Source organism: Rhinatrema bivittatum, chromosome 4 (assembly GCF_901001135.1).
Source record: "Rhinatrema bivittatum chromosome 4, aRhiBiv1.1, whole genome shotgun sequence".
NCBI classification, from domain to species: Eukaryota; Metazoa; Chordata; class Amphibia; order Gymnophiona; family Rhinatrematidae; genus Rhinatrema; species Rhinatrema bivittatum.
In genome coordinates, this window is record NC_042618.1 from 311,152,981 (window position 1) to 311,167,022 (window position 14,042).

A 14,042-nucleotide genomic window follows, 5' to 3' on the forward strand; every position below is an offset into this window, starting at 1 on the left:
TGGCAGTGTGGAAACTCCAGCGAGTACTTCCAACTCTATGCTTATCAAGTGAATGGCTGGTATCAGGCCTGTGGTCTTTTCTTACGCAAGAGGGATGTCAAAATCCTCCACCAACTTCTTGAAGATTTGTAGTAGAAATTCATACTCCGGGGTATCTCTTCCAATAAAAAGGAATTCATCCAGATAATGGATAAGGTTAATGGATCTTGAGGCTTTCTCCCTTAACCAATGCACAAAAGAACTGAATTTTTCAAAACAGGCACAGGAGATTGAGCACACATCGGTATGCATTTGTCAAAATAGAAGCATCCTTTGAACTGTAAACCTAGGAGTTTGGGTGAACTGGCAAGAGATGGAAGGCTGACTCGATATCTGCTTTCATCAACAGAGTTTGGCTGCCCATATTTTTTATTATTGCAATTGCATGATCCAGGGATGCACATTGCTCTGCACATAGAAGTGGATTGATTGCATTGTTCATGTAACCACCTTCGGGGTATGATAGGTTATGGACAAGCCTGAATTATCCTGGCTGGCTCTTTGTTTGGAATCACCCCTAGTTGGAAAATGATCATGTTCTCAAATATGGGGGTTTCTAAGGGGATCTCCTATTCTCCTCAGTGCAAGCTCCTGACTGATCTTTGCCAAAGCATTCGGCTCGTGATGAGCAAAGGACAATAAATTACAAACTATGTCCTGGCACAAGCTGAGGCCCTTTGATATGAAACTCCAAGGGGATAGCCTCAGGAACAATGTCAGGAACATTTTGTTTTTCACGGAAAGGGTGATGGATGCATGGAATGTCCTCCCCAAAGCAGTAGTGAAGACAAGAACGATAATGAAGGTCAAAAAGGTGTGGGGAGAAAAACAGAGAATTCCTATTAGCTAAAGGATGGAAATGAAGAAAAGAGATAACCTGCACAGAGCAGTAGTTATTACCCTAAAAAAAAAAAAAATAAACTTGCTGGGCAGACAGGAAGGCCCATTTGGGTCTTTTTCTGCTGTCGTTTGCTATCTTAAGCAAATTTGGTGGGAGGGTGGGGGTGAGCAGGGGGCCAACCAGTTGAATGGATGGAAGGGAGACTGCAACTCAGTTTGCTCATCCTTGGTCTAAGTTGTGCTGTACTTCTTAGATATTTAGGAAAAATGTGAAATTTACATTATTTTTTATTTAATTATTTAATTAATTCTTTTATATACCGACCTTCATGACAATTGTCATATCAAATCGGTTTACATGGAACTGGGGGATAACACTCTTAACAACCATTTAACAATAGAGTAAACAGAAGAGGCAAAGTTTCATTTAACAAGGAGATCAAACTTGGGAATAGAAGAAAAAGAAAGGAAAGAGAGACAACCCTTAAGGGTATTAGAGGGCTTAGCAATGTATATTACAAGGTAGGCTTAAGTTGTAAAGTTCCTAAGCGGAACGATTATGGGAACGCTTGGCGAAATAGCCAGGTCTTGAGTTTTTTTCGAAATGTTTGTAGGCAGGGTTCCTGTCTGAGATCTGGTGGCAAATTGTTCCAGATAGTGGGTCCTGCTATCGAGAATGCTCGTTCTTTGGTGGCGGAGAGGCACGTGGCTTTGGTTGAGGGGGCTTGCAGAGATCCTTTGTATATTTCTCTGGTAGGTCTGGATGAGGTGTGGAGTTTGAGGGGGATCTGGAGGTCCAACGAGAGTTGTTTGTGGATAGTTTTGTGGATTATGGTGAGGGATTTGTGTAGGATTCTGTAGTTTATTGGTAGCCAATGCAGGTTCCGTAAGATGGGGGTGATGTGATCTCTGTGGTTTGTATTAGTCAAGACTCTAGCTGCTGCATTTTGGAGCATCTGTAATGGTTTTGTGGTGGAGAGAGGAAGCCCCAGAAGAAGTGTGTTACAGTAGTCGATCTTGGCAAAGAGCGTGGTTTGGAGGACTGTCCTGAAATCCTGGAAGAAAAAAAGGGGTTTGAGTCTTTTTAGGACTTGCAGTTTGTGGAAGCAGTCCTTCGTCGTGTTGTTAATAGATTTCTTTAAATTTAAACGATTGTCAAGGATTACTCCTAGGTCTCTTGCATGAGTGATTTGAGATGTGAGAGGAGACTGAAGCGGGGTGTCGGTGTGGTCATTAGAGATAGTTTGGTTCCAGGTCACATGATGTACCTCGCAAAGGTCGGCTTGACATGCTTTTGGGAGCTGTTGAAGTATGAGCTGTACAGAAAGCACACAACAGTGTAAGACATATAACCCGTGGGCCTGTTTTGAAAAATCCCCTGGGCTGATATTTTCCTACAATCTGCCCTAGAGAGTTACACATGGAAGAGAAGGAGACATATAGAGGGGCATGAAGGGGAAACACGAGGGAATAGGGGGGAGAGATGGGAGAGACAGAAGAGATAGGGAGGGAAAAAAAAGAGAAAAGAGGGACAAGGCACAGGGAAGGGGAGAAGGGGAAACAGGGGAGGGGCGGTGAAGGAGAGGGAAGCAGACAGGGGAGGAGAGGGGAAAGAAAAACAGGGAAATGTGATGGAGCAGAGATGCTGCGAAAGGGGGTAGAGAGGCAGGGGTAGATGCTAGTAAAGGGGATGGAGAGGCAGGAACATACTAAGGAATGAGAGGGGGAAGGCAGGCAGATGCTATAAAAGGGGGAGACTTGGAGCAGATGCTGGTGAGGGAGAGAAGGGAGGCAAGCAGGCAGGGGCAGATGCTGGGGAGGGAGGAAGGTAGGGGTAGATACTGGTGAAGGGGAGAAGGGCAGGTAGGTAAGAGATGCTGACAGAGGGAGACTGCAGGCACTTGCACTTAGGTGGGGGAGGAAGTTGTTTTGGTTAGGACTGTGTGTATATGAGTTGCCTGGGGGTCAGTCAGTCATTCAATGGGGTGTCTGTATGTGTGAATTGTACTTGGAGGGGAGATGTGGGGGGGAGGAGAAGAAGGTGTGGCAGTTGCTGCTTCCTGTTAGTGCGCGCTAACGTTTTGTCATTAGCGCGCACTAACCCTGAAAGGAATTATTCCCGAAAGTTTGGGAGAAATTCCTTTGGGTTTCGGGTTCCCCGATCCAGGTCGAATGCACATCCCTACTTTTAGCCCTCCATTGCTTCAGGTACAATCTCAGATTGTAATCCCTCTGGAGCAGGGACCTACCAACTGTAACTGCATTTGTAACTTGCCTAGAACTTGGATTGTATTGCAAACTGTAGTTAAAAATTGAAAGCGGCCTCAGAAAGGTAGGTTTATAAGCAATTTGAATAAGGCCAGCTCAGGAAGTCTATTCCAGGGGTACAGAGCAGCGTAGTGGAAAGCATGGAGTTGTCAGTTGTGGGTGGGACAGCGTGGGGGCATGTGCTCCCCCTTGGCAGCTCTGGACCAGGCTGAAGAGTGACATTCAGACTATAGTCTGGAAATGGACAGGTGAGGCAGAATAATCCATGTCCACTTCAGGGGGCCCTAGGGGCTCTTCAGATATGATCATTTGTTTTCTAATATGTAAAAGTGTTCACAATAGACAAGGAGAAGGACGTGATATGGAGTATAATGTTCACAATCAATACTGTGGATGGGTTTCACTTATATGAAAAATGAGAAATACCAGGGATTTCATAACATAAAATAAAATAATAAATTTAATACGAAGCTTTCATAAGTGCAGAGGCAAATCACTAGAGCTGCACGGCTCTTATAAAATATACTCACATTTGTATTTTAATCATAGCCTCCTTTTTTTTTTTTTTTTTTGTAAAATATAATGTCCACATCAAAAAATATCCAATGTCGTGATAACTGTGTATCTCATTATTTCCAAAAGTATTTTTACTGGACCCAGAAAATAATACCAAATTTATCCATTTTACAACAAAGTCAAAGGCCATAAAATGGGACTAATCTTACAGATGGTTGATACTGCAAGTTGTGTGCTGTTCGTGAATTCCCGAATTGTTCATAAATTTTCTTGTTCATAAGTTCCTGGCATAGCTGTGTTTAGGCACTATATTGCCTGCATCTGGGGACTTCTATAAATTTCCTTTACCAATGCTGTCTGTACTTGCATCAAGCTAGAAATGCCACCATCTTTTTTTTATGCTGCCAACCAATGTAAAAGGGACTATAATGTTCAGCCAGAGGCTGTGATAATAAAATTGTCAGTAAAGGTTATAGAGCACAAGGGGGCACCCTATGAAATAAAACTGAAGTTCACTGATCCTGCTTAGATTGTGAAGTTGCGCCTTTTTGGATTAAGGACTAGTTATACCTAAATAACCAGCATGTAACCCTCTAGAAGGTTTTCTTTTAATAAAATTCAGCTGTTTTCTCATCCTTTCATGAATATGGATATTATTAAAATCTCCGTCCAAACCAAGTCTGGTGGAAGGAGGCCAGGAAGTAGGAAGTTTACATATTTATCCATCTTGTATGTAAATGAAAGATGAACAGGGAGTTAGAGCAGGGAAACAAAATTAGGGGCTTAGCACTGATTTTCAGAACTAGGCACCTAATTTAGAAGCTGGAATCTAGGCAAATAAATAGCAGGCCTAAATTTAGGTGCCTAACTTTTAGGTTCCTAGATTTATGTGAATTTTCAGCTGAAAACTTAGGCACCTAAGTTCAACTGAAAATAGGTTGCTAACTGAAGCACCTAATTTAGAGGCCTAAATTTAGAAGCTCAACTTTTTTTGAGAATTGGCCTCATTACTTATAGTTATCCATCTACATTAGCGCAGCTGTTTCCCCATTCTTGGCACAGCCTTGAAAGTGGTTGTGGCTCTAAAAGCCAGCATTGTAACAACTTGCAACTCCCTCATTTTAATAGTCCTGTAAACGAAAGGAAGAAGCAACTTCTAGCAGTAGAATTGCCACATGTTGAAAATAAAAATAACAAATAAACATAGGGGGCCCAGTTTTTAAATTCAGCCAGGTATGTAACTTATTTACGGTATTTATTTAAGCATTTTTATATACTGGGGCACGTTGGGAACATTACCTCGGTTTACAGGTAACAAAACACAGTTCCAGGCTTTACAATAAACACAGAGTGTAACAGCAAACTAAATAACCATGTGATAAAAGCGTGAAGTTCACACGGGGGAGGGAGAAGACATGTGGAGCAAGAGGCTGTACAATAAACTGATTAGCTATGTACAAAAAGCGTGAAATTCACACAGAGGGGGGGCAAAGATAATATTATTCATTCAGTGGTTTACATTCTCAGACACGGGGTGCTATGAAATGGGGGGGGGGGGGGGGGGGGGGGGGGGGGAGGAAGGGAACAGTGGGAGAACCTTGAAGGGAAGGTTAGTTATATTCAGGAGGATACAAGGTGGTCTAGAGGTGGGAATTACCATCCATTGGGATTACAGAAGGGGAGAACGGGGTATGTATTAAGGGAGAGGGTAGGATTTATCTGCCTGGAGGTTGATCTGCAAGGAAGGAATATCAGAGTGTTAGAGGGTGTTCTGCAAGGATGAATTATCAGGGAGATGGGGTATTCAGCAAGGTGGAAGGGGTGAGCTGCAAGGTGGATGAGCTGCATGGAAGGGGAAGATCAGAGAGGTGGGGAATTCGAGGGGGAATTGGTAATTCGAGGGGGAGAATTCATAGAGGATGGAGGGGCAGAAGAATTGGAGGGGGAAGTAGACGAGAGGGTTCAGGTGAATGCCTGTTTAAAGAGCCAGGTCTTGAGGTTCTGTTTGAATTTCTTAGCAGTATATGACTTATCTTATATTGCATTTCTTAGCAGTATATGACTTATCTGGCTAAGTTATAAGGCATATTCAGCAGCACAGCAATGCTGCTGAATATTAGGGATGTGAATCTTTTTTTTAACGATTTAAATTATCGTCCGATATTTTTAATATCGTCATTAATTGTTAAAGAGTGCGAAACGAAATTTCCCCGATTTATCGTTAAAAAATCGTTAATTGTCTTAGTGCGCACTAACGGGAGTTAGTGCGCGCTAACAGGAAGTTAGTGCGCACTACCCATTGTTAGTGCGCACTAACAGAAAATGATACAATTTGACACTTTTCAGGTCAGTTAGGAATGAATATGTATTTCTATTGGCTGCCCTCTTATTTATTGATGTTACGAAAGTTCCCAATGAGGTGATGGTTTAATATATGGGGGATGGGAAATGGAAATGGTTGGTAGCTTGACAAAGGGAAGGGAAAGGGGGAGGTGAAGGGCCAAGCAGTCCCACTCCCTGGTCTCTGAAGGACAGATCTCTTCAGAAAATCAGAGCTGCTGAATGCAGGGGCTGTCTTCCCCTTCACATCCCTCTCCCCCCCCTCCCCATTCACTGTGCCCAAGTTTGCAGTTCCTGTGTTAAACTAAACTTCTTTTTTTTCACTAGAGTAGAATAAAATAAAATGAAGTACTTTGTGTATTAAACTAAAGAAACTTAACATAAAATGAAATTAAGTACTTCTCTATATTCTACTTTAGTGAAACAAAACATTTAATAAAGAAACTTGGAACCTGAGCTTCAAAACATTAACATACTATAGAAAAACTAAACAAAAAACGTTATTATTAATTTATTATATTTACAGTGGTTAAATTTAAAGAGCAGGCTGAGGCTAGACTGGCTACTGGCTAGTGGCTACTGCTGGCACTGTCACTGCTGCAGCCTGCTGGCACTTTTTTTTCTCTTTCTGGCTAGTGCGTGCTATATCTGGTAGCAAAATGGCCATGGGGGACAGCACCAAGCATGCGCGGCTTAGTGTGCACCTCTAGTTAATGGACATTTCCTCAAATGTTACTTTTAAACCATTAAGTAACAATTTTTGATAGTGCGCACTAACTCGCGTTAGTGCGCACTATTCAGAAAATCGATTTTTTTTTTTTTCCAAAATAATCATGCCGATCAGATTTTTTTCTCCCCACAGCTGAACCCGATCGTTAAAACGATTGGGCACACGATTCACATCCCTACTGAATATGCCTGTATAAACTACTATGTAGTCGGATAAGTTATTCCCAGTTAAGCTAAACCTGCTTTTTGGCACAGCCCACCCATCCCACATTTTATCCAGTTATTCATATAGCTGGATAAGTGACTTATCTGGCTATCTAGCAGCCACTGAAAGTAGCCAGATATTCAGCAGCTGCTAGATAACCAGATAAATTCTACTTATCTGGCTATCTAGTGCTAAATGCACTTTCAATATCGGGCCCAAGGCACTTATCCCACCAGCCCTTGCAGACTAAAAAGCCAGCCCTTAACTTTTTCCTAAATTGTAAATGGTCATCTAAAATCCTTGTCTTTAGGGGCATCTGATTCCATAATATAGACCTAATCCAGCTGAATTTCTGGTCTCTCTTCTTTAATTGAGCCTGTTTCATTGATAGTATTGGTAACAAGGCACTCAGAGGACTTGAGGAAATGTGCCAGTCATTGAGAAAATAACAGCTTTTTAAGAAACTTGTTCCCCTTCATCATGTATGACCACCATAAATGCCCTGGTTTTCTCATTCCTTTTGTATAATACTGCCATATAGGTTGAGATCAGCAGGATCACTCCTGGTTTTTGACTCATCATATGTGTGGATTTATATATTCCTTTTTCTTAAAAACAATGGAATGACATGTTCGTGCATACAATGGGGTACAATCAGAAATGATTTACTCCAGCTCTGGAGACCTGAACCTATCTGGGAGCCTTGTTGTTGTAGACTATTCTGGGCCCTGTCCTCCTGAATTAGCAGAATGTTTTGGATAGGGAGTTAAGAGTACCGGGGGTGTCCCAGCTCCCAGTATTAGTGAAGTGTTCTTGGCCATAAGAACCCATCCTACTATAATGCCAGTGTAACTTTGTGTTGGTTGTTGTTTTGTCTGGGGCATGTCATCTCATTTGTGCAGTAAAACACTGTAGCGTTTCTTCTGCCTGTGCTGTACACAAAGGCTCTGGGGTGGGCTGGTAATGGAGTATCCCCGAGTATTGCTTTTGCATGCTCTTTGCATTATAACCTAGCTACAGCAAATCATTAGACTGCATTAGGTGTGTCTCAGGCATCGTTCTACTTCCTACAGTATGTCAGTTTATGATAGCATTTTCTCTCTTGCTCTTTGCAGTGCTGGGTATCCTTTTGCACTCCTCTGGATCCCTGCTTAGACTCAGCTGGCTGATTTTATCAACTCCCCACTCTACCACTCCTTCTCTTTTTTTTCCAAGTCGGGCTTATGTTGGAACGCATTTCTCATTTCTTCTAATCATAGCAACAGGCCTCCCACATGCAACATTAAAATATATGAAGAGGATTGTGCTGGAGGGAAAGATGAATAATGACATTTTTAAGTACGCTGTAGAAAGCGAGAGCGTAACGTGCTAGATCAGGACTGAGCAAAAGCAGAGAGACATATGGCCTGAAGAAGCAGATGTAGCTAAGTGTGCTATGAATCTTTACATTAGTATTCTCAAAAAGAATCTGGAAGTTGAACTTTTAGATAAACAGATGACTCAATTGGGAGGATAATGCCTTGTGAATCATAAATTGTTTGTAAAGTGTAGAAGCGCGATAAGTGTGCAGAAGAGCAATGGCATATTCTTTATGTATTTAATCTGAAGGAGGCCTGAAGCATGTTGTGCCTTGTCCTTGTTTTCTGGCAAGAGTTTTGACAATCAAACTGGATACTCATTTCATGGAGCCAAGTGTGTAACCAGCATACCAATAGTGCAACATGTTACAGTATGACATTGTAAGGCACAAAAAGGGGTCTATTTAAAAAAAAAAAACAACCCGTGTTTTTTTTTTAAGGAACGGACTGGGAGGGAATTTCCCTAACCCTAACCCTATCCTTCCTCCCTCTTCCCCTCTCCTCCCCGACCCCTGAACTATCCCTACCTAACCCCTTTTGTTTTCATACTTACTTCTGCTCGGAGGAGCAGTATCTTCCGCGTGCTGGCAGCCAGCCAGTGCGTGCTTCCCCAGGACAGCGGCTAATGGTGCTGTCCTTGCCTGCCCTTACTCCCCGCCCCTCTGGGGAGGCCTGGCACTTCAGCACCTAATCCCCATTATGTGCGTGGCCCTTTTAAAATTGGGCAGTAAGATGGCTGAGAATGCATCCAATACATGGGGAGAGGTTGTACACACAGGGAGAGTAAAACAGACACACAGCAAATGATGGCAGATAAAAGCAATAAGGCATTTCTAGTCTACCCAATTTGTTTCCTCTTCCAGTACCAAGGGGAGCTCTTATTCTGAGAATTCACAAAACTAAGGGGATTTCCGAACCACTTGGATAGGTGATCTCCAGGGAATGTCCATTGTGATTGGAAGTAGCTTTGCTGTCTTAGTAGGAGGTACTCTTATTTTAGATAATATTGACCCAATGTCTGAGTACTTACTAGCAAACATTCTCCCACTGTCTCAGCATAGTGGCAATTTTCCCTCCTAGTCCTTACTGAACCTGTGTGTCAGCATGCTGTAGTATAATGACCTGCTGACCTGTGGTTGCAAACCTCATACTCAGGGGCGGTTCTACAAAGAGGCAGGGTGAGGCGACCATATCAGGTGGCAAAATTTTGGGGTTAGCAATAAGTTCCCTCAAAATCCCCCTGTGAGGCCACACCACTTTTTATTTTAAATGCTAATGCTAGCCGGGTTCCCACGCCCTGCTAGCAGAAAGACCTGCAGCAGCGCAGAACAACATGCTGGTAGGGTTCTCACTCCCTGCCAGCAAGAAAAAGATCCCACAGCAGTGGGGGCCACAGGATGATGTGCTAGCGGGATTCCCACTCTCTGCCAGCAATGAAGAACCCTACTGTGGCAGGCGCTTAGGATGACATGCTGGTGGGTTCCCATTTCCTGCCAGCAATGACAACTCCGCAGCGGCAAGCACCATAGGAAGACATGCTGTGGGATGACATGCTGACAGGGTTCCACTCCCCATCAGCAATGAGGACCCCCGCAGTAGCGGGCAGCATAGGATAACATGCTGGTGGGGTTCCCACTCTCTGACAGCATAAAAGGACCTTGCAGTAGCGATGTGCTGGTAGAGTTCCCAATTCCCACCAGCAATAATAGGAGCCCATGGCATTGAGAAGAAGACACGTGGGCGCTTTAACAGCGGGAAGGGAAGTGGTTGAGTGGGAAGGGGAGGAGAGGGAATGAGTGAGAGGGAGAGGTGGTGTGGGAATGGAAGGGGAGTGAATGAGTGAGAGGAATGAGGGTCAGTGGGAAGGGGAATGAATGAGTGAGAGGGAAGGGGGTCAGTGAGATGGAATGGGAATGAATGAGTGACGGAATGAGTGGGAAGGGGAGTGAATGAATGAGTGGGAAGAGGAGTGTGAGTGAAAGGGAAGAGGGTGAGTGGGAAGGAAGAAGGTGTAAGAAGAATGAAAGGAAAAGGAAGAGGGTATGAATGATGTGGAAGAGGAGAGTGAAAGGAAATGAGGGGAAATGGTGGGAAATAGAGAGGGAGCAAGACTGCATAGAGTGTGAAGTGGCAGAGTACAGGACTATGGAAGCACTAGGTGGACTAAGAGGCTGCCTAGAGCACCACCATTTTTTTGGGGGGGAGGGGGTTGCAGCAGTGACAGGATTGCAGCAATTGTTCCTCCTTATTCTTCTTGTCCTCACAAGCCTGGAAGAAGTTGTATTGTGTGGGCTTGTGTGATGGGAAGGAGGCCGAGCAATCACTGCACCTAGAAGAAAGAGGAGCACCATTGGCCCCTGTGGCTGGAAGAAAGGAACAGGAGTAGTATCAGCCCGTGTCCCATGAGGAAAGTGGAGTCCCACTGGGAGGTTGCTGGTGCTTATGTCTTCTGGAGGGGGAGAAGAGTGTTAACATGTGTGAGAGAATGAACACGTTTGTGTGTTTGATTTAGAATTTGTGTAGAAGAAAGGACAATGTTTATGAGCAGCCACCCTCTGCCACACTAATCTACAACACAGTGACTGGAAATCCAAAGATTCCAGGTATGGTGAGCACAGAATTGGTTTTGTTTTTTTTTTAATCTTTATTAGTTTTAAATATTGCTTATTATTTGATGTATTGGGCTTTGGGAAATTTTTATTAGTATGATTTACTATTATGATTGCTGTTTTATATTTCTTGATTTTATGAGGAATGATGTTTCTGTTTTTCCATTGTTGCAGTACATATAGAGTCTGGCTTGTTGCCCATTCCAATTCAGCTTTTATGTGCATGTTTCCATTTGTACTTTATGGTCTTTTTATTCTGTATTTGGTGAGGGTCTATCTGTGTTCTGCATGTGTGACGAAGCTGAGGTATTCTGCTAGTGTGTAGTTTCTGTGTAGGGATCTATAGAAGCCTGGTTTGTCCTGTTTTCCTAATAGAAGTTTTAAGATCTATGGGTTGGTGGACCCTTGGCCTGAGGCACGTGGGGAGGAGCCCTACAGGTCTGCGCCATCAGGGTGAGGGATACCGGCACAGAAGGAAGTTCTAGGCAAGTGATGGAGAGATCCCAAGGTCCAGTAGTTAACCTCTGCAGGGTGGTACAAAGTAGGAGGTTCTGGAAGGTCAGCCCCAAGGGGGCGCAGCTGCAGCGTGGAGGAAGAGACCAGGAACGTAGAAAGCGGAGGTGTGGCCAAAGAGAGAGCTGGAGCTGACCTGAGGATCAGGACAGGAGACAAAGTGGTTCAGGGAGGAGTCCGACCCTGAGGAGCAGGGCAGGACTAGGTTGAGCGTAGAGTACGCGCAGCCCGAGGAGCGACCAAGCGCTGCCAGTCTATAACTTGGATGCAGGCACAGCTCCGAGGAACGAGGAGACCCGAAGAGAAACTCTCGAGCCTGCGAATCCAGGAGACTCAGGAAGTTGAAGCCAGAAGGATGGAGCCCGAGGAGGGGGTAGGCCAGGGGACCAAGTCCCCGGGTAGCGCACACTGACCCCCAAGGAGCGGGTGCCAAAGGGCCCAAGGTAGGCAGCAACCGGTGACTGGAGAATCCGCAGCAATGAAGAAGATGGAACGTGTTGCCAAGTCAGTTTCCTGGAGCGACGGCGGCGCTTATAAGGGAAAGGCCGATGACGTCAACATAGTGGGACGCCCCCGAGGTTCCCGCCGAAGAGGCTTCATAGGTGGGGCCTGTGGCGCGCACGCGCGCCGAGGAGAGTCCCACGGAACGTGGCGTTGCAGACAAGCCCTAGCAGCGAGCAACCCTGGGGAGGGCAAGAAGGCAGTGTAGGAGGTGAGCACTCGCGGTCGCAGCCATCTGTGACCGACAGGCGTAACAAGAAGGTACTGTACATTGATGTTTTAAGGCAGCGTTTCCTTTTCATAGGTAGGATTGTTACTGTTTGAGAGCTGGCAGTTATGGTATGGAAGGTTTACTATATTGTAACTGTAGTTCACGTTATTCGTGGCTTTCTGTGTTCCAAGCCCACATCTAACACACTTTACTATAGACCTAATACTATATGGGTTCCATATGTCATTTTTGCAGTGCATGTAAATGTAATAAACATATTGTTGTATTAAGTGATATTTTAATGTTTCCATGTATAATCTCCCTTTTTGGGTTGGGGAAGTGGTTTAATAAGAAAATGTATTTTAATTGTGTTGGGGACAGGGAAGGAGGTCGAAAGGCTGTAAGAACCACCTAGGGCACCTAATACCCTTGCACCGGCCCTAAGAGAACGCGACACACAGACTCCCACCGTTCACCGTTTCCCACATCACCAGGGGGCAGATGTTGGGGAAGGGTGGGAGGCAGGTGGTAGGGTTTCTAAGAACGTGGCACGGTTGCCACTTTCCTAGAAATATTATCTCTGACACACTGCCATTCCTCTGGGAATTCTGACACACTGCCTCTTCCCTTACCCCGGCATTACAAATCACCAACAGGGCCAGACTCCAAGAGGGAACCCCGTGGCCCTCTTGGTGATTGCACCTGGGCCACACCTTGGGAAAGGAGGGGCACCATTTCATCCCTCACCTCAGGCAGCAGATTGCCTGAGGTGAGGGATTATTATTATTATTATTGCAGTAATCTGAAACATTTATATTTTCATAATGCCATCTGAATTCTTGATGAGTTGGTGTCTTCATATGTGAAATAAAATGTAATTACTAGGAAATGTCATCCAAATAATGAAACTTTTCTTGTTTTCTGTTCTCCAGGAATATATTGCAATGGGACCTTTGACCAATTTGCATGTTGGCCACATTCACTGCCAGGAAATGTATCTGTTCCTTGCCCTTGGTACCTCCCCTGGGTGGAGTCAGGTACAGTTGTTCTTATATACTTGGAAGTTATGTTCTGTATAATCATATTTAGATTACTGACAGGGAGGACAATTTTCAAAACTATTTACATGCATAGGTTGGCTGTTTGTAAATTGCTGTCTCTGAATCCTGCTAAAATATGAGCATTTCTGCAAATAAATTCACTCAGACCCCTTTTGTATGACACAATAACTGAAGAATGTTTCCACGGCAGTAAGTACTTTAGTATGAGAGGGAGGAGTAACTGTGACTGATGTAAAGCAAACTATTCCCCGTCACTGAACTCTAGAAAGCTTCCAAATTAAAGTAAACTGGAGATGATTTGAGAGGGTCATATGCAATCCAACAAAAGGTGAGTTTATCCTCCTCCATCCAAATGATAGCTCATCTGATGGGTGGGGAGCAGATAGCAACATTTTTTTAGCTTTTCAGCCTCTGTTCTTTTCATCCTGGTGTTTTCTGATGCTCAAGGGCACAGGATTGAACTTCCAGTGGCACCTTGAAATCTAGTATATTCATTTTGAAACAAAACTTTAGTATGGGATTTCATCACACTAGGACATGTGACCTCTACCTCTGTAGCAATTCCATCCTTACTTGCCTCAAGTAGCCAGGGCCTAACTTGGAAATTAAGTGCATTCTTCTGCATCATGCTGACACTACCTCCTGCATACTCTAGAGTTCACCATGCTAGCACTGCTCCTAGGTTAAACTGGGGTGCTATACCATACTCGTATTGTTACCAGCATACTCAGAGGCTCAAACTATGCAAATATTGAACGCCTCATACATTGAGGTTCTGTATCAGGCTGATACTGTTCCCAGCATTACCTGGGGTTCTATGCCTTGCAAACTCTGCATCCAGCATATCTTAGG

General features: G+C 44.2%; 1 protein-coding gene across 1 annotated transcript in view; it reads left to right on the forward strand.

Moving 5' to 3' along the window:
- GLP2R (glucagon like peptide 2 receptor) overlaps window positions 1-14,042 on the forward strand; it is a 226,302-nt gene that overhangs the window by 39,282 nt on the left and 172,978 nt on the right. Inside the window, exon 3 of the mRNA XM_029600258.1 lies at window positions 13,062-13,166. Within this exon, the coding sequence (XP_029456118.1) occupies window positions 13,062-13,166 (105 nt within the window). The remainder of the gene's footprint in view (window positions 1-13,061; window positions 13,167-14,042) is intronic.